The following is a 21758-nucleotide window of genomic DNA, read 5'->3' as shown; positions in this document are numbered from 1 at the left end:
AACTTGGAGATACAAGGTTTCTTCCCGACAGTGACGATATTTACCCCCCCTGTATTATGTTGGTGTGACCATGGATTCTTGGGACATGAAAAGTGTGCCCATGCAGAAAAAAGGTTGAGAAACACTGCTGTACTGAATAGTATGTCAGGTGCATGCTAAACTCAGGTTGGCCACTAGATGGGGTACTTTCCTCACTACCAAAGTGGAAAACACTTTTTAGTACATACTACACATTGAACATAGCACACTGTTTAGTAGGTAAGTGTGTGATTGTGGGACACAACCCTTGTTTATCAAGTGTTGAGGGTTTCAGGTGAAAACACATAAACTTTATGTATATATTCTTCTTTTTTGCAATAGCTTTTCAACACTATGTATATATTCTTCTTTTTTTGTGCTTGCTCTTTGGACTGTACACTACAGTACTCTTTTTCTTTTTCTTACTTCTTTGTAACCTTAAACTGCTGTGCTGCCTCTGGGCAACTGAATTTCCCCCGTGGGATAATAAAGGTATCTATCTATCTATTAACGTGAATCCAATGTATGGGAAAGATCATGTAAACAAAAAAAAAGTGTCCTTGACACTGATGACAGACAGTGCTGTCAATTAAGTCTATAAAGCTATCTATGAAATCTAGTTTAATCTGCAACAAAACTTTATACAATAAGTATTGGGGGGGGGGGGGGGGGGGGGGAATAGTCTCCACTACAGTGTAGACCAGCACTATTCCCCATGCAGCCTGTCATGGTCATGCCAATACAAATATAGGTTGTCTACTTTCAGTGTGGACAAATACTTTCTGATGTCATTTTTCAGTTTCTCTCCAAAACCACTAGGAAACTATTTTCGCTGTTTTGTTTGATCCAAAAGAAGAAACTTCATCATTTTATCATGAATCGTTCCATGACAATATTTTTGTTCAAGGTTTGGCCTTACAGATGGAAATGTGTCTGTTTTCTGTGTGTCTCCTTAATGTTCAGACTAGTCACGTAGTGTGTTTGTGTCACTGTCTCAACGTCCAGAATAGGACCGTCATGTTTAGCTCGCGGCCCTTCGACTTTTGGTATTTTGCAGAGTGGCCCCTGAGCCATGTTAAGGTGAGTAGCCCTGCTGTAGACTAATGAGGATCCTTAATAAACTAAACTAAATAAAACTAAAACGTTGAAGACCCCTGATCTGCAGCAAACTCTATGAAAGGCAAGGCAGGTTTATTATATTTCTGTGGCAACATTTCCAACAAGACAATTCAACTCAAAGTGCTTTCATAATAATCTACTCTGTACACAAAAGCACAATCATTATTCAACCATAATTTAACCATTAAAACTCAACCCCGCAACTCTATAATAACATCTATTATATTAACCTCGTAATTCTCCCACGTCCATACCGTACATACTGTACATACATTATATACATTCATTTAGAAGCTGTTTAAAATGCATTATCTCTCTGTATTTAATATCCTGTTATCCAAAAAAACTAACAAAACATAACACAATATTTCATTGTGTTCTATGATATCACGTCAAAGAGAGACAGAGAAAAGGCACCGTCTTTGTCTTTGAGAGACAAGGCACTGTTTTAAAAACCTGTGAAACACTTCCAACCTGTTGGCCATGACGTCATTAATACACACAGGGGAATCTAACAATAGCAGTTAGCAGAGCTACAAGCTCAACACAACGTGACTTGGTGGATGTGACACAGTAGTATGGCAAAGTAAGTAGGGCATTACTTTACAAGAAAAGAGAAACCAGACAAGGCAATTCCACAGGCTTATGGCCAGGGGTTGATTTGGTTTAGCAACAGGATCGCAGCAGATCCCAGACCGGCACAAATGGAGACATTTTACATTCAACAGTAACTAGATCAGTAAACGCTAGCAGCGCCCCAGGCTAGCTAGCATAACCGGTTACAGCAGTTTCACCAGGGTGTATGTGAGAGAGAGAGAGAGAGAGAGAGAGAGAGAGAGAGAGAGAGAGAGAGAGAGATCCCTGAATCCACTCCAGTGTTCAAACCAAGCAGTTAAAAACAGTTAAGGTGCACATATCCATCCGTCCATCGCTACTTAATGATAACGTTATCATTTACACCCGTAAGGGTCCATTTTAGAAGCCCTTTAAAGAACAGTTCACTTTCAGAACCACTGCTATATAGATGGACGAATATTACATATTAGTGAAGTTTATATTTCAGGGGAAGCCGGTATTGTTTTTACCACCACCTTCATCATGACATTCCAGGCCAGCGGGTGGCAGCATCACAAACACAGTCAGACGTTAGTAGTGGTCCAGTAGCCCAGCCAGGTCCTCCATGTTTGTAGTTTTCTAGTAGCAGGTCCTCCAGGACAGGAAGAGGAAGTGAACTACACACAGGAACAGGAAGCTAGATGGTCATGTCTGCAAAGTCTGGTCTCGTGAATCCTTTCTGTGAAAGACAAAGCAAAAGACAACACACACTGATTAATGAGGGTACGTTCAGACAGTGGACGCTTCGGCTCGAAACTGTCTCGAAATCGCGCCTGGTGCAATTCCATATCCTATCATCCCTGGCTGTTCCTGTGAGCCCCGAGCTGCATTAAGGGAGAGTCAACATGGCGCTGGTCAGAAGAACGTGTAGTTCTTTTGACTAGCGCGATTTACAGAAGGACAGATCAAGGAATGCAGCCTACCCTACACTACTCAACATGAAAACATGCATGTGCAATATAAATAATATGAATTCCATTAGTTCACCACCTGAAACTAAGCCCCCTTTCCTTTTGTAAATATCTCTATTTCACTTTATTACTTAGAACAGGGTCTTCAACAGTGGGTCCGGGACCCCTAGGGGGTCCTCAGAATTACTACAGGGGGTCCTCCAAATCTTTGAGTGATAGAAACCTTTTTTTCTCCTTTTTTAACACTTGAACCCTAGCATCCGTAGTCTGCGAATTTTAGCCAAAAATAGCAGATTTACAAGCTCACAATGCCTTGCGCTGCGAGGCGTTGTGAGCTTGTAGATTGGCTATTTTTGGCAAAGAGCTTTGGTGTAGAGGGGAAAAAGAGCAGACTAAGTACAGAGTGAAAGATCAAGTTTATTAAGTGTTGACGGTTCAAGTGGTTAAATATCTGAAAACACACATTGACATGAATCCAAAATACACTGATGATTGTGCTGTCAAACAATGAAACTACATATATATATATATTGGCTCTAAGGGGTCCTTGGCCTGAAAAAGTTGAAGACCCCTGATTTAGAAGAATTGTTATTTTGATCAACATTTGCCAGTTCTCTCTCTCCAATCAACATCAATGCAACATGGAATTGCCAATTGCAAAATATACTATGTTTCAGGTCTGAGATGTTAAATGTCGTCACATGGTGGTTCTGTGGCTCTAGTCTGGCGAGGCCAGACTGTTGACCTGGAAGTTCTTATGATGAGAAAGCAGAAGTTTAAGGGGGCACGGTGGTGCAGTGGTTAGCGCTTCGCCTCACAGCTAGATGGTCCTGGGTTCGATTCCCGCCGGGGAAAGCTGTGGGTGCTGGGGGTGTGTTTCTCTCTCCGCGTCATCAGTGCCCACACCCTAGGTGGGGTCAGCGATAGGGCCTTTCTGTGTGGAGTTTGCACGTTCTCCCCGTGTCTCCTAGGGTTGATACCCTCACAAAAACATGCAGTAATCCTGGTCTCAATAATGCCTCCCCCTGGCCAGCCGGGGCGCTTGATGGAGGGGAAAGGAACTGGTTGGAATAACGTGTTCCTTCCACGCGCTACGTCCATCCCGGGGGAAATCCCCCCTGTCAGGTGAAAAGAAACAACTTGGACTACTCATGTATTGAAGGAAGCATGAGGTCAGTCCGTTGTCTCCCCAGGCACAGCAGAGGGAGAGCAGAGCCCAGGATTACATAGGCAATTGGCACTGGGTGAAAAAATGGGTTACAAAATCGTGGGATAAAAATTAAGCGAAAAAAAAAAAAGAAAGCAGAAGTTTAGCCTCCTCCTCACTTCCGTTTCATTTTTAACATCGCGCACGTTTATCCTAATAATATAAATCAAAATCATCTAAGCATATTAAGCTTGCTGCTTATCTTGATGATTCAAGTTTCTTTATTGGGCTAAACCCCTTGAGATGTGCCATCTCGTTTTAGAGGGGGGCCCCAACATAAATACATGTTACAATGGTTACATGTATACAGAGAAGACAAAACATACTGGACAGAACAAAATAAAAAAAACAACAACACACATAACATTATGAACCTTGATCTTAAATGACATGTTAAAATATATCTTAACATAAAATATGTCTTTATTCTGTGTGTACTGTGCAGTGTGCATGTATGGATATGCTATTCATTATCTGGGTTAGGCAGGCAGTGGACCTAAAGCAGAAAAACATTAAAAACTATATAATGCAATTGTTTTGACTAATATTGTGAGTAATATCGATATCGAGGTATTCAACAACGTTATCGAATATCGAAGGTTTTCCTAATATCGCCCAGCCTTACTATATAGCAGGGGTCTTCAACAGGGGGTCCTCAGAGTTACTACAGGGGGTCCTCCAAATCTTCGAGTGAAATATGTTTTTCTCCTTTTTTATATTAACCACTTGAACCCTAGCGTCCATATTCTGAGAACTTTAGCCAAAAATAGCAGATCTACAAGCTCACAACACCTCGCAGCAGATCAGCTATTTTCAGCTAAAGAGGTTTGGTGTAGAGGGGAAAAAGAACTGACTAAGTACAACTTTATTAAGTATTGACGGTTCAAGTGGTTAAATATCTGAAAACACAAATTGACATGAATCCAAAATACACTGATGATTGTGCTGTCAAACAATGAAACTATATGGAATCTATGAACATGTTGTGGGGGTCCCTGCTTCATCTCTCTCTCTCAACTAAGGGGTCCTCGGCCTGAAAACGTTGAAGACCCCTGCTATATAGCATTCAGAGATCGTGGAATAGCTGTTTGGCTACTTGAGACTACTGTGGCTCAAATGCTGAATAGATAATGGACCTTGACGTGTAGTGTTGATTTTGTCGACTAAAACTATGACGAATTGTTTTTGTCGACTGCGTTTTTTTCACTGACGAAAACTAAATCAAAACTAAGACTAAATAATATATTGACGATTTCGTCAAAAAAATTAAAACTAGAATAAAACGTTAGGGAGGGACTAGTGGAGAAGAGAGTCATTTTATGTTTGGTTGCTCTCCGGTGTTGTGTGCTGAAAATAGCCGATCTACAAGCTCACAACCAAGTATAAAATCAGTCATTAACCGATTTAGTGCCATTCCCGAGATATCTCGCGAAATGTACTCGAGTATCTCGAGTGCCATTCCCGAGATATCTCGCGAAAAGTAATATATTACTGTAACGGCGGTTATCCTACCGGGTACAATGGCGGATGGTTCCGAGCTGATCTCCGTCGCTGATTTATCATCATCACGGATCCACGAGCACAAAATAGTAATCCCATAACATTGAGGCAGACGGGGAATCTCATCTTTAATGTCCATTATCTCAAAACAACACTTTAGAAGCGAAGATGGCAATAGATGCTTGCTTATAAAACACATGTTGAAAAGCATCGATCCGATCCGCCATGACACCACGTAAACAATGATCGATTCCGGTGAAGGACGCGATGACGTCAGACCGGAAGTGTTTACGCTGTGGACTTCTGGCCTTCAAAATAAGACAACGGGAGTGAATGCAGCCTGAGGGAGGCATCGTGGACTTTATAATCCGTTAATTTCAGGGGCTCTTAATGAGTTAAGATGCCATCAAGGCCTGCCAAAATACATTTTAGTTGACTAAATCAACTGTAGATTTCGTAGACTAAAATCTTATGATATTTAGTTGACTGAAATTAGACTAAAACTAAAACTTTTCGGGTGACTAAATTATGACTGAAACTAAATTACATTTTATTCCAAAGACTATGACTAAAACTAAATAAACATTTGCTGTCAAAAACAACAGTGTGTGACATGAAGAGGTTTAAAAGGACTGGTGTATTGTGTTGTGTTGTGTTGTGTTGTGTCCCAGATATGAGCCTGTAAGGACTGTAGGAACCAGGAGGGAGGTGTTGGTCTGTCGGGACTTGTTCACCGGGGAAGGACTTCAGAGTCGCACCCCGAAGACAAGGACTCCGCCCCCCATGACCCCACCCAATGAGAGGAGGGCGAGGCTGGCTGGGAGACTTCCACCCAACCAATGAGAACGCCTCGACACGTGCTCGCATGCACACACGCACAGGCACACACACACACACACACACACACACACACACACACACACGCAAACGCTCGCACACACACACACACACACACACACACACACACACACACACACACACAACACACACATACTGTACACAGACTGTGTGGAATGTAAACTGCCATGCCCAGCCCCTCCCTGCTTGCTTTCTCTTAGCAAACACACACACACACACACGCACGCACGCACGCACGCACACACACACACACACACACACACACACACACACACACACACACACACACACACACACACACACACACACACACACTCTTTTGTGTGCGCACGTGCACACACAAAGGTGTGGCTCAGAAATTACAGGGAGGAGAAAGTTTTAGCACTTGGCTTTGAAAGTTTGTGTGCGCGCGCGTGCGTGCGTGTGTGTGTGTGTGTGTGTGTCAGACTAACACCACAGTGCCTTTGAAGATTCTATTACATACAGTATGTATTTATTGTTTTCATTTTTATGTATTTATTTCATTCGCATTTGTGCGTGCGTGCGTGTGTGTAGGGTGTGTATGCGTGCGTGTGTGTAGGGTGTGTATGCGTGCGTGTGTGTAGGGTGTGTATGCGTGCGTGTGTGTAGGGTGTGTATGCGTGCGTGCGTGTGTGTAGGTAGGGTGTGTGATGCGTTGCAGAGGGTGTTGGCGCGGGGCCAGGGAACAACCGTTAGCGGTGGTGGAGAGGCTGAGATCTTTATTTAGACCAGCAATCAGTTGTTGCTTCATTCCTCTGATACCAGGAGACCCTGATGACCCTGGCTTTGATATCATAGACCAGGGGTCCTCAACCTTTTCAGGCCGCGACCCCCAAAATAATAATATCATATCAAATCATATCAATCATACTGGGGACCCCCCCCCCCCCCACCCTGACGAGCACTAAGAGTTGAGGCATTACATTTTGTAGAACACAGTGCTATTGTTATACAAAATGTTAGCGTAGGCGTTGTGAGCTTGTAGATCTGCTATTTTCACAATTTCAGCCTCTAATATTTTGACAATATGTTTGATTTGTGATTTTAGAGGTATTAAAAAGTCCTTCAATTGTCACTTTAGAAATGTGCAGATACCCTCTATACACTTAAAATGTATGTTGGTTTGTTTACTGTGGAGTGAGAAAACAATGTTGCACATTAAGTTAATCATCTGGGGACCCCCCCAAAATAATTGGGGGTCCCCCCTGGGAGTCCCGACCCACATGTTGAGAACCACATGTGTATAGGGGGTGTGGTTACAACATGTGCACATTCTTCCAGTAGACAGGTAAAGACTAGTCAGCAGCATGGCCACGCCCCCACACATGATATACGAGTGTAAAGCTATGGTTCTGCTCTGTAAAGAACAGCAGGACACCTAGAGTATTAGAGACATTGAGCAACAGCCGACGTGCACTACAGTACAGAACCAGTGCACTACAGTACAGAACCAGTGCACTACAGTACAGAACCAGTGCACTACAGTACAGAACCAGTGCACTACAGAACAGAACCAGTGCACTACAGTACAGAACCAGTGCACTACAGTACAGAACCAGTGCACTACAGTACAGAACCAGTGCACTACAGTACAGAACCAGTGCACTACAGTACAGAACCAGTGCACAAAACATGAACTGCTGCATCAGGAGAGGATGTTTCCGGTTCAGAGCTTGCCTTTATTGGATAGGACAGTAGACTGACAGGAAATGGGGGAGAGACAGGGAGTGACATGCGGACAAAGGTTGCTCGGATCGGCAATCGAACCGGCGACGCCGACAGGCATTGATGCCGAAATGGCTTTTCATCCTAACCCCTAAGTTATGCCTAAACCTCTTTACCTTTTTTTTTACGACTTCAGTAACACACCCATAAGTACAAGTGCAATAAACCAAAATACACACTGCTCAAAGAAATGAAGGGAACATTTTGTTCCCTTCATTTCTTTGAGCAGTATGTATTCATCATTTTGAAAAGGTGTGGACAACATGCAACGTCTCTGATGGTGTTTTTATTTTGTACTTCCATGCAGGGACGTGCTGGGCCCCTGATTCAGCCCGGGAAAAAGAGTTGGAGAGGCCCTCATTGCGCGCTATAGAGAGAGATCTCTCTCTATAGCGCTGCTGCTACTCAAAGATTTGTGACAAAGTGACAAGCCAGTGGGCCAATTACATGAGTTATATTTCGTCGTTGTCGGGTGGAAACCTTGTATGTCCAAAACCGTTTGTTTTGTATTTATCATTTTAAAAATGATTTAAACTAGTGAAAACAGACGATCTACAAGCACACAACGCCTCGCACCGCGAGGCGTTGTGTGCTTGTAGATCTGCTGTTTTCACTACTTTCCTAATGGCCAGCCTGGACCGGCCAGGAATGAACCAGCCGTTCGGGAGTTGTCCCGCTTTTCCCAATGGCCAGCACGTCCCTGCTTCCAGGTTTTACTTTATTTTCTATGTCAGGGTTTCCCCAACACGGTAGGGTGCCGTGATGCCTGTCCACGGGTGCCTCAGAATAAGTTGATATTTGGAATTCTTCAATATCATTTCATCTCTTCACTAAGATTAGTAAAACAAACCTGATTTGCACTGTACTTGAAGAGTTATTTTTCTATCTAAAGTATACCAACTCTCTTCACCAAAAATAGACGACCTACAAGCTCACAACGCGTCACAACCTTCCCCCGCAGAATAGTGATGCTGGGGTTCAAGTGGTTAAACGTCAAGTATAAAGTTATGTTCAGTCAGTTCTGATGGAAACTGATATTTCACCGTGACATATCCAGGGTTACCAACACTCCTGAATTTGGCAGGAGTCTCCAGAATTTTGACCCCATCTCCTGTCATGCTCCTGAATTGTCATTTCTCCTTAATTTCTCCTGGATTTGTTATCAAACTCCCAAAATGTACCAGAACACTGGAAATTACATCTACTAAGTTATTATTAGTATTTATTAATTTTTTTGGGGGGGAGGGCCCCCAGTGTGGGCAATGCATGCAAAACCATATAGATATTCACTAAGTAATGACTTAAAGATTAAAAGTCATTATTAAAGATGTCTTACTTTGCTTCAGTCATCACCTACATTTGGCATTTTAAGGCTGAAATTGTACCCATGCTAGTAAAGCAAGCCTGATAAAAGTATCAAACATGTACAAAATTCACCAGAACACAGGAAAATATATATCTGTTAAGAAGTTTTGGGGGGATCCTGGTTGGCGAGTTCTGTGTGCCCCCAAAAAGAAATCTCCTGAATTCTGACAGTCCAATGTTGGCAACCCTGACCGTATCTCAGGTGGGAAGATGTGCATATTTACCTAGCGTAACATGATGCAAGATTCTAAAAAATAATAATAATAATAATAATAATTCAGGGTTACCTTGGATGAAAAAGTTATTTATAGGAGTGACCTGAGTCAAAACGGTTTGGAAACCCCGGGTCTACAGTAGGTGTTAACTGTAAATGGACTCTTGCGTTTCCATTTCGTTCCATGTTGTTATCAATGTGAAGCCGTTCTCACCTGCTTGTAGCTCTTGTGTAGTTTCTTGTACTGGAACATGTTGCACAGAACTGTAGCCGCTGCCTTGGCTGCCTTCACCCTGCCAGCACTGAGGGACACATTAATGTACCATTAATATACTGTATTTATACAGTATTAAACCCATTAATGTACCGTTAATATACTGTATTTATTAAACACAGGACTGTAGCTGCTGCCTTGGCTGCTTTCACCCTGCCAGCACTGAGGGAACACATTAATACATATAATATTAATGTACACTATATTATACTGTATACAACACTGTTAAACACAGGACATGTACAGAATATTTTAGCGCTTTTGGGAGATGATGAAGAGCCCGTTTTAGCTGTGGGGAGGGGTCAACAGATCAGTGAGGGAAATCCACCTAACTAACCAGGTAGGAAGGTCTATGAAAACATGCACTGGATTTAGCAAGAATTCTAGTTTCCATCCATAGTCCCATTACAACAAACAAACAATACAAATAGAGCACATTAGAGCTAGAACCCTCCTGTCGTCATGCCAACCCACCTGTTGTCGTGGGAGTTCTTGATGCCCACCAGCTTGGCCAGGCCATCGAAGAAGGTGATGTCGCGGGCGGCCAGGGAGCTGGCGGTGACCAGGTTGTTGAGGATGCCACAGATGTTGACCACCACCTCGCTGGAGGGCTCCTTCTGGTGCCCGTCACTGGGCAGCAGCGTCACCAGGTTGTTCACCACCTTGGTGGCTGCACAGAGGGATGGAGGGGGTTAATTATTATTGATAATGAGCAGTGGTGTCAGTTGAGAAAAAGCTAAGGTATGGCAACATGACTCTCACGTGCAAGACACCAGTCATGTTGCCATACCTTAGCAACAGACATGATACATTTGTTTTAAGAAGTACATTCAATTTTTTCCCTTCGTTTCTATGGTTTCTTGGGCTGGATATGGAAGCCTGGAACGGTTGTTCAAGTGCAGCTAAACTAATGCGGCCCGCAGGTTAATACTGGAATACTGATATATTATTTATTTCAGCTGTTACAATTCCAAACATGACCTGCTTTAAGTAGCTTAATGACTAGCATAGTAGTATTAAAATGTATTTTTCATGTCCAATGTATTTGTATTTAGGTTCATAAAGTTAACATGAGTATATAACTAAATGCGTTTGAAATTAAATCAAAATGTTACATTTCAGGATTCCAATAAAAAAATAAAAAAATAAAATTCCAGGATTCCAATTCAAAAGAAGCAAAAATAGCCGATCTACAAGCTCAAAACGCATCGCGCTGTGATGCATTTTGAGCTTTTCGGCTATTTTAGCTTCTTTTGTATGAGATACTAGAATGTAATATGACAAAGTAGGACGTAGTAATATGCAATGTGGCCCTCTGGAGTGAAGGTGGAAATATAGTGGCCTTCTCCATCATCAAAGTTGCCCATCCCTGTCATATATACTCGATATACAGCTTGTAGATCTGCTATTTTTTTTTATAGTTGAAGCACAAAATAATGGTTAAAGTGGTTAAAACGACAAGGATGCAGGTCTATAAGAGTTAAAATACTAATAATGAAGGCACAGTTTAGCCCTCATGTGAGAGTTCCTGTGTGAAGCAGGTTCCAACAGGTCCCCGATCTGTATACCGCTGCTTTGGTCAATGTGATCCATCTGTGTGATGAATGTGTGAGTGAAACGGCTAGCGCTTACACAGTGTAAACAAGGCCGAGCACGTGCACATGCACGTGCACGCCAAGGAGGTCCAACCAGTGTTTGTTTCATAAAGCTGGCTGCTGCCAGGAAAGGCTGTGGTATCAGAAACACCTTTGTTTGCTGCACTGCTATTTTACTAAAACCAAATACTGTTATTATTAAGATAATAAAGTGATGTAACCTCATCCAGGCAGCTCTGTTACACTCGACACAACAGAGAGATATAGATACAGTATTTAAATATACTGTATTATGTTATGAACACAGGTACAACACAATAAACAGATGTATGGCTCTACAGTATTATGGGTAAAATATATCTTAAAGAGCTTGTTGTGCTCTGGGTTCAACCTCCACTCCTCAGTAACTTGAACCACCGAAGCCAAAAACATCAGATCTACAACTTAAGCTCACGACACAGAGCAATGTGATGTGAGCAGGGCAGGAATTTCATGGAGGCCATGGCAGTCGTTGCCCCTCAGTTTGGCCTTGTGCCCCTCAAACCAATGGCATGACCTGAGGCCACAGTGGCCTTAATGCCCCTCAAACCAATGGCATGACCTGAGGCCACAGTGGCCTTAATGCCCCTCAAACCAATGGCATGACCTGAGACCACAGTGGCCTTAATGCCCCTCAAACCAATGGCATGACCTGAGACCACAGTGGCCTTAATGCCCCTCAAACCAATGTCATGACCTGAGGCCACAGTGGCCTTAACTCATATGCTGCCATTTAACAATACCTTCGTACTCTTTAACTGCCATTCGTCTCCATAGACTTCCATGTAATTCATAGTGCACGGATCATGCACACCCATGCCTAGATAATGCACCACGTGTGTCCACATTGCTCACAGCTTTCAAACAAAAAAATCCGAATGGAAATCCGTTCAGGCATTCATGAGATAGCAGCCATTATGTTTTACACTGTTGTGAGCTTGGAGGTCTGCTACCTGAGTTGTATGGGGGTTGTATGGGGGTTAAACAAGCAATTTCGCGATCGCTATCATGCCTACTAACGTTTTTGGGGTCCCAAAACATTTATTTTTTTTCAAAATGGCGGAAATTCTCGGGTTCCTCGGGCGTGGCAGGGAGGGACATCGCGAAATTCTCGGGTTCCTCGGGTTTGGCAGGGTATGAGTTAATGCCCCTCAAACCAATGACATGACCTGAGACCACAGTGGCCTTAATGCCCCTCAAACCAATGACATGACCTGAGACCACAGTGGCCTTAATGCCCCTCAAACCAATGTCATGACCTGAGACCACAGTGGCCTTGTGCCCCTCAAACCAATGGCATGACCTGAGGCCACAGTGGCCTTAATGCCCCTCAAACCAATGACATGACCTGAGACCACAGTGGCCTTAATGCCCCTCAAACCAATGGCATGACCTGAGACCACAGTGGCCTTAATGCCCCTCAAACCAATGTCATGACCTGAGACCACAGTGGCCTTAATGCCCCTCAAACCAATGGCATGACCTGAGACCACAGTGGCATTAATGCCCCTCAAACCAATGACATGACCTGAGACCACAGTGGCCTTAATGCCCCTCAAACCAATGGCATGACCTGAGGCCACAGTGGCCTTAATGCCCCTCAAACCAATGACATGACCTGAGACCACAGTGGCCTTAATGCCCCTCAAACCAATGGCATGACCTGAGGCCACAGTGGCCTTAATGCCCCTCAAACCAATGGCATGGCCTGAGACCACAGTGGCCTTAATGCCCCAGCTGACTGGACCACTTTCTGCTCTGTCTCTTTCTGGTCAATATGTAGACACCAGTGTCTCTTTCTGGTCAATATGTAGACAGTAGACACCAGTGTCTCTTTCTGGCAGGGTATCTGCACATTTCCCAAGTACAAATTCAATACTTTTAAGGCTTTTTAATACCTCTAAAATGACAAATTCAATACCATTACCACGGGAAAGGAATCGACAAATATAAGGCCACATTCATAAATCAGAGACAAAGCAGTGTTTGTCGGTGGCAAAGCAGTGTGTCAGTAAAAAGCTACCACATAGGCCAATCAAATGCACATGCAAACCTGGCCAACCAATATTATTATTCCGGTCTCTTCAACAATTATGTGGGCAAATATTGACCTTCATTGTAACTTTGTCTTTAACCTTTTAAATCCAAAAGGAAAACATCTCTCCCAATTAATTTTAGTACAATCCCAGTACTCACAGCAATACTGCCCATGCAGGACCATTACCTGTCCAATTTGTCCCAATTCATGACCCATGAATAAAAAACAATATAACATCAAATGGTGAAAGGAGCCTTACAAATGCATGGTAGGCCACCTCTGGGGCTTTATGAAATCACCTGGGTCCAGAATTTAAACTGTAGTCCCTCATCCATCCATGTTGTCAGAAAGTAACCCACATAAAATATCTCCAGATGAGACCCCTCCATTGATTCCAATCACATATTCACGTGTTTTTTTTGTTAACCTTCATAGCCTTTATATGGATAATATAATTCACATTTGTAGCTATAAAATAATTGCAATGTAAATATAACATGGTTTATGAGGGTGTGTAGGCTATGCCATTATATTTACATTACAAGAGCCTACTCACTTCAAATGTGCACACTGATCAGTGTTGCATGCCTTGTGCACGCACGCACGCACGCACGCACACACACACAAACACAGCCCCGCCTCTCTTCTCGTCTTCTCGTTCACACACATAGAGACACCCGTCTCACACACAGAGAGAAATAGTTTATCTTCCTCCCAGTCTCCGTGGTAAAGGCGTGCAGCTGGTTTGTTTCTCAACTTACAGATACTTCTAATAAAGTAGGCTGCTTTCTGACAAGCGGCACAGCAATGACAACGCGCTGGAACGTCGGCGATACGCGATGCCCCCGCATCGCTCTGTTGTGTCAACCAACACGCTACATGCTATTAGATTAGCATCTATCTAGGGCTACTGAAGCTCAGAGGGGACGCCTTTTAGTGAAAGATAGCGACAGTCAAGCAAGTCCCGTAAAAGACGCGCTGCGGTTTGCCAGAGGCACTTTGAGTGACGCTTTCCCCCCCAAACATTATTTACTATTCTGTCCCCCAGTAGATATAACTCGGACGGCGCTGAGTCGGCTCATGCAACAGCAGGGAGCGTTCGTTTCGGTCCACTCGACCGGCCGTTTTGGTCGCATCACAGCAATCATTACATTACTTTTATTGGATTACGTCGGACGGCTCAGAACCAGGAAGAAAAAACTACGGAGTGAGACAAACGGAACAAGTCTGTTTGCGACACGTTTATTCATTCTGCCCAAGATAAAATTCAATACCCCCACTCACATTATTCCATACTTTTTAAGACATTTTAAGGCCTTGAATTTGCAAAACTAAATTCAATACTTTTCAATGCTTTTCAAGATCCGCGGACACCCTGCTTTCTGGTCAATATGTAGACCGTAGACACCAGTGTCTCTTTATTGTCAATATGTAGACACCAGTGTCTCTTTCTGGTCAATATGTAGACAGTAGACACCAGTGTCTCTTTCTGGTCAATATGTAGACAGTAGACACCAGTGTCTCTTTATTGTCAATATGTAGACACCAGTGTCTCTTTCTTGTCATGTTGACACCAGTGTTTTTTTTTTTTTTTTTTTTAGATTCTGAAATCTTAAATCCCCATCGTTAAACCAGTCCAGTGACTTTGATTGGTGCAGGGCTGAGCATGGATCAGATTGTAAATACCATCATTTATCTATTTCACTGCAGATTAGGCCCTTAAAATTCAACTAATTCTTTCAATGGACTGAAATCTTGTTTTATTTGATGGCCTTCCTGCCCTGGCGTTTGGCCTTTGTGCCCTAAGAAAATTTACAATCCAAGCCAAACAAGTCATTTTGGCAACATTTTGGTCGGTGCTACCCACACATTTGCTGTGTAGTTCACGCCTCGAATGTCCGATGCTTACAAGCTGTACCTCGTTGTAAAGGTAACAAATCAACAATACAAATGATATAAAACTCAATACAATTTGGTATTATTAAAGGGGAGATATAATGGACCGAAGTCAAGTTTCCTTTCTTTTTGTGCTGAGTTTCGTTGTTATACACGTACCCATGTCGTTCTTGTTTAATAGTTAAAATAGTTAGTAATATAAACTTGTACCCATGTCGTTCTTGTCGGAGGCGTGTCTGCTCAGGTTGCGTAGGAACCCGGTCAGAAGATCTATAGTTATAATAGTAATATAAAGTGGTACCCATGTCGTTCTTGTCGGAGGCGTGTCTGCTCAGGTTGCGTAGGAACCCGGTCAGAGATCGTAGCTCCAGGTCGCTGGTGGTCCTCAGGTTGTCCAATAAGACGGGCAGCATGCGCTCCTGCTCCAACGCCACGCGACTCAGCACCGACGCCCACTAGAGGACAAACACAGGAACTACAGCTCAGTATAATACAACACCCCCTAGAGGAGCACAGAGGAACTACAGCTCAGTATAACACATACAACACGCCCCCTAGAGGAGCACAGAGGAACTACAGCTCAGTATAACACATACAACACCCCCTATAGGAGCACACAGGAACTACAGCTCAGTATAACATACACCACTACGTCCTCTACAGGAGCACAAAGGAACTACAGCTCAGTATAACATACCAGTAAGACTCCCTAATCGGGAGATAAGCGACCGTCAGGTCGCAGCGTGATTTTAGAGCAAAATGTGTAGAAGCAGTGTCCAAAAAAGTGTTTGAAAAAATCGTCCTGATGGTGGCGCTATATGGGAGAGATCCATGTTGATGACATGAGTGTAGACATTGCTTACTGATTTGCGTGATTTTAGGGCAAAATGTGTAGGAGCAGTGTCCATAAATGTGTTTTGCAAGAATCTGCCTCATGGTGGCGCTAGAAGAGGGGCATGTGAGAATTGATGGGTGGAGGTTGTGGCCAAGGAGTGTGTGTGCAAAATTTGGCATGGATCGGGGCAACGGTTGCGGAGATATGAGCAGGGCAAAAGTGTAACGTGACGTGACGGACAGACAGAAGGACTGGACGGACGGACAGCCGGTGGAGGTTGCAATAAGGTGCAGTACCTTCTTGTCGCCAGCGGTGGTGTATGTATATAAGGTGCAGTACCCTCTTGTCACCAGCGGTGATGTATGTATTTATATATGTGTATAAGGTGCAGTACCCTCTTATCACCAGCGGTGGTGTATGTATATATGTGTATAAGGTGCAGTACCCTCTTGTCGCCAGCGGTGATGTATGTATATAATATGTATATAAGGTGCAGTACCCTCTTGTCTCCAGCGGTGATGTTCTGCAGAGCTCCGGACGCAGCCTCTCTGGTGGTGGAGTTGATCTCACACTGCTTCAGCACGCGGTTATACAGCCCAACCACCTGGGGGTGCCAGAGCCACTCCACGCCCTTGGGCACGCGCGCCACCTCCGTGAAGGTGGACAGGTCCTGGTTCTTCCTCTGAGAGGAGAAGAAGAAGAACACGTAAGAAGCATCCACTTAATAAATGTCGACAAATAGCCGGATGTGACACGTTGTGAGCCATTGTTGTGAGCCATTGTACGACAGAGTATTTATCAATCGCTCGTGATCGCCCACAGAAAATATGGTAAAAACACTGACAACGCTGACAGAAGTTACTGAATTCATTCATTATTAGGGGCACCATTTGTGTCTAATGTAGAAAACTAGAATGTTAGAATGTGATAAAACAGTGATAAATGTATATGAAAAGGTAATAAAATGGTGACTAAATACTAGTCGATAGGTAACGGAATGTCGTGTTCGTGTATCACGGACATGAGATGGACGTTTTCATACCACAAGGTATTAAAAGGTGATAGTGTGGGTACATACGTTCTTGGCCTTGCGCCCCCTAGGGGTGAGTATGCATATTAAAAGGTGATAGTGTGGGTACATACGTTCTTGGCCTTGCGCCCCCTAGGGGTGAAGCATCCTATGGGCTCAGCCTTGCCGGGGTCCTGGGCTCTGGTGGGACCCTCCAGACGGAGCAGAGCCGAGGGGGGCATCTCACTGTACAGCTGGTAGGACAGGTTACGCAGCACACACACCGAGTTCTCTACTCCCTGCACACACACACACATGCACGCACACACACACACACACACACGCACGCACGCACACACACACACACACACATTAACCATTTATTTATGTCCACATAAGAGAGAAACATACAGGGACAGAAATACTATTGGTGCAGCAAGAATACATTCACAAAATCATGGAATACGTTTTCATGATACAATGGACAGGTCACTCAGTACTCTATGGCAGGGGTTTTCAAAGTGGGTGACGGGGCACCCTTGGGTGACGGGGCACCCTTGGGTGCCGCGACGGCAGTCCAGGGGTGCCAAGAGATAATTTGATAATATTTGGAATTTATTCGGACACTTGAAAAAATATTTAGTATAATTTTAAACTTGAAGCACAAAGTTATTTTCAGTCAGTTCTACCAAAATGGCTTCATATGTGCCAAGGTTCAAACGTCTTTTGGTAAAGCAAAGCCCTGCTTCATCATACAAGACCATCGCACAAAACTAGTGAAAACAGCAGATCTACAAGCACACAACGCCTCGCATCTTGTGTGCTTGTAGATCTGCTGTTTTCACTAGTTTAGTACATTTTATAGATGATAAATACAAAACAAACGGTTTTGGACATACAAGGTTTCCACCGACAATGACGATATGCTATAAATATAAGGTGCTGGGAGTGAAAATTATAATGTAGGGGAGCCTTGGATTAAAACAATATTTATGGGCTGCCCTGAGAAAAAAACGTTTGGGAACCCCTGCTCTATGGGTATAAGTAACAGCATCCCTGCCAATTATAGCGGACACAGCACAATACTTTGTCTTTCTTTTTGCCTCCATTTTGGGCATCCCAAGTTGTTGACTGAAACTCTCTAACAACCAGTCTGGTGGGTTAAGTCCTACAACACCTAACCTGAAACTCTCTAACAACCAGTCTGGTGGGTATTAAAGTCCTACAACACCTAACCCGTAGATCGGCTACATTTTAACCAGGATTAGAGTCAGTTAAATAAATATGTTTGTTTTAGAGTCTGACCGATATATGCGTTCGAGCGATGCATCACTCAGTCATTATTTAAGGACTGATTCTGACCACCTCACTGAGCAACTTCCAATCCTGGGGTCCATATTTTGGGCAGCTCATTCATTATACAGTAGGCCAACATTTCCTTACGTTTTTAAAGTTTGGGGGACTATTTTCAAACTTAAAAAGGCTTTAAATTAACGTTCAGGTTATGTGTATTCTACATTTACTTGTTTGCATGTTAAATGTTGTTTTGGGGATTATTGGCTAGAAAAGAAGAAGCACTTTCTAAACTATTTAAAGGTTCAGGATGGTCACGGCAGACATCAAACTGTGTCATGGATCAGGACCTGGGTGGTGTGTGTGTTACCTTGTCCTCTGCCTTGTTCCCCTCCAGGGCTCCTTGGATGTAGGTGACCAGAGCATCCACCAGGCCGTGGGTCTCTCTCATCTGCTGCCGGGTCTTCTCATTCACCGAGCTCAGGTTCCTGCAATGACAACAATAATATACATATTAATTAAGCCCTGGAATGAATTATTATTAATGCTTTAAAAATTAGCAGATATACAAGCTCACAGCGCAGCACTGAGTGCCACGCTACGAGCTTGTAGATCTGCTATTTAAAAAAATCATGAAAAGTTGTGCACATATTTGAATATATATATTTTTAAAGTGAACATTTGTAACTCAAATATTTGTAGATCGGCTATTTTCACAATTTCTGCCTCTAATATTTTTGACCATTTGGCCAATGTTTAATTTGTCATTTTAGAGGTATTAAAAAGTCCTTAAATTGTCACTTTATAAATGTGCAGATACCCTCTATACACTTAAACTTTATGTTGGTTTGTTTACTGTTGAGTGAGAAAACAATGTTGCAACATTAGGTTAATCATCTGGGGACCCCCCAAAATAATTTGGGGACCATCCTGGGGGTCCCGCCCCACAGGTTGAGAACCACTGCATTACAGTACAGTACAGTACAGTACAGTACAGTACAGTACAGTACAGTACAGACATCCAGTAGTGTTGTAGAAGACATACATACATACATAGAGCAGTGAAATTTGACGTCATTTACAGTACACATGTTTTTCCCCTTCATTCTGAATTCCCATAGACCTTTTTCATATGGCGTCATATTAGAACTGTGTTCCAATTATAAACCAATGATCTCAGCGGTTTGACTCATATGGATATGAAGAATCAACTGATGGTGAGAAAAGTTACTAGGGCTGTCACGATATGACATTTTACATGACGATTAATTGTCACTCATATAATTGGCGATTAACGATTTAATTGTGTTTTTTTTTTGTCTTTGACAATTACATTTCTGTTTGGCTTTTAGGCTTTGAAGTTGCACATGGCAGATATGACACAAAACCTAAATACACGAAGAAATTACTGACATATTTGACAACTTACTACTTAAAAAATAACATTGATAGTGGAAATAGCCGATCTACAAGCTCACAACGCGTCGCGATGCGATGTGAGCTTGTAGATCTGCTATTTCCACTATTTCTGAAATTTTTCAACATTCACGATTATGACGATTATGACAAAATAATTGCGATAATGTCAAATAATCACGATTAGATGATTATGTAATAATTGTGACAGCCCTAAATGTTACTGTTGCCCAATTAGTTACATTTTCACCAGAAACAGACCTTATCAAATATGAGTGAATGACTATCATAAACCATACAGAGCCACCTCACCGACAATATCGCAAAGACCGTTTGTTTATTTTTGGACCACAATGCTTATATGAGACGATTTAAGATGACTCAATAGTGGCGTTTCCATAAACTTAATCGAATTAGGGAAGCGTATTATCAGAAATACGCATTAAGACAAAGCGAATTTAGCATGTTTCCATTTGCGGGTGTCATTCGAATTAGCGACGTCGCAAGAGTTGATCGGGCTGATTTTTTTCAGACCGAACCTGAGCACTGCACCGTCTGCACGTCTGACTGCTGTCACTCGGTCGCTGTCTAGTAGTGGGAAGAACAAGGTGTTATCATATCATGGCCCCAAATAACTTTTAAATACAATTGGCGACGAGTCTCTTACGAAATTGGCAAGAGTTCCTCTCAATAAAGCTACCGGTTCACCGGGAAAACCGCGGTCGCGTTGCTGCAGTTGCACAGTGCAAGTTTTAGCGTCCTCTGGAAGGTCAGGTGGCCGATCTGCAAGCTCTCAACGCGGCGCGGAGACGTGGATGCGTGCTGCGGTGCCTGTGAGCTTGTAGATTGGGCACGTCAGGCACGCAACACTGTGGGATGAGGAAGGGTTCGCTCGCCACCGATGGCTTGAGGTGAAAACGGGAGGAATTTACAAATAATAATAATAATAATAATAAAACTTTATTTGTATAGCACCTTTCATGACATGAAATGCAGCTCAAAGTGCTTTACAGAGCATAAAATGAAGCACACGTGCTTAACAGAGAAAAAGTAAAATAGAAATAAAAAATACATAAAAAAGAGATAAGTAAAATGATTACAATAAAGCAAGAAAAAATAAAAGCATAGAACATTGAAGAACAATTTCAGAGCCGTGCGGACGTCAATAGCAGCATAGGGATTAAAAAATTTAGCTAAAAGCAAGAGTAAAGAAATAGGTCTTGAGCTGTGCTTTAAAGCTATCCACCGAGGCTGCCTGTCTTAGGTGTAGTGGTAGTTTATTCCAAGCTGTCGGTCCATAGAAGCAGAAAGCTGCTTCACCATATTTTTTATATGTCATTGTTGGCACCTCAAGTAGGTCTGCACTAGAGGACCTGAGTGGGCGGGTTGGAACATATCTATGCAGGCAGTTATAGAGGTACGAAGGTGCCAGACCATTTAGAGCTTTATAAACAAGTAAAAGAATTTTAAAATCAATCCTAAAAACAACCGGGAGCCAGTGTAGCGACGCTAAAACTGGAGTAATATGTTCTCTTATCTTAGTTTTTGTTAAAACTCTGGCTGCTGCATTTTGAACAAGTTGTAATCTGTCAGTTGTTTTCTTTGGCAGACCAGAGAGAAGTGCGTTGCAGTAATCAAGCCGAGAGAAAACAAAAGCGTGGATCAGCGTTTTTGCATCGTTCAGCGACAGATAGGCTCTAATTCGCGCAATATTTCTAAGGTGAAAGAAGGCAATCTTCGTGACATGATTAATGTGTGTATTAAAATTTAATTCAGCATCAATGATCACCCCCAGGTTCTTAACAGAGGT

The 21758-nt window shown here is 42.9% G+C and overlaps 1 protein-coding gene across 1 annotated transcript in view; it reads right to left on the bottom strand.

Moving 5' to 3' along the window:
- Positions 1-2083: 2083 nt before the first annotated feature.
- Positions 2084-21758, bottom strand: part of pkp3a (plakophilin 3a) — a 93530-nt gene continuing 73855 nt past the window's right edge. The window contains exons 11-17 of the mRNA XM_080736235.1: positions 18903-19020; positions 17374-17538; positions 16730-16912; positions 15697-15850; positions 10302-10497; positions 9768-9855; positions 2084-2431 (exon numbers count right to left, since the gene is read on the bottom strand). Coding sequence (XP_080592361.1) covers positions 2390-2431; positions 9768-9855; positions 10302-10497; positions 15697-15850; positions 16730-16912; positions 17374-17538; positions 18903-19020 — 946 coding nt within the window. The 3' untranslated portion in view covers positions 2084-2389. The remainder of the gene's footprint in view (positions 2432-9767; positions 9856-10301; positions 10498-15696; positions 15851-16729; positions 16913-17373; positions 17539-18902; positions 19021-21758) is intronic.

This window comes from Nannobrachium achirus, assembly GCF_963921795.1.
Source record: "Nannobrachium achirus genome assembly, chromosome: 11".
Taxonomy (NCBI): Eukaryota; Metazoa; Chordata; class Actinopteri; order Myctophiformes; family Myctophidae; genus Nannobrachium; species Nannobrachium achirus.
The sequence above is the reverse complement of the archived record's forward strand: the minus strand, read 5'-3'. Positions and strand labels throughout refer to the sequence as shown.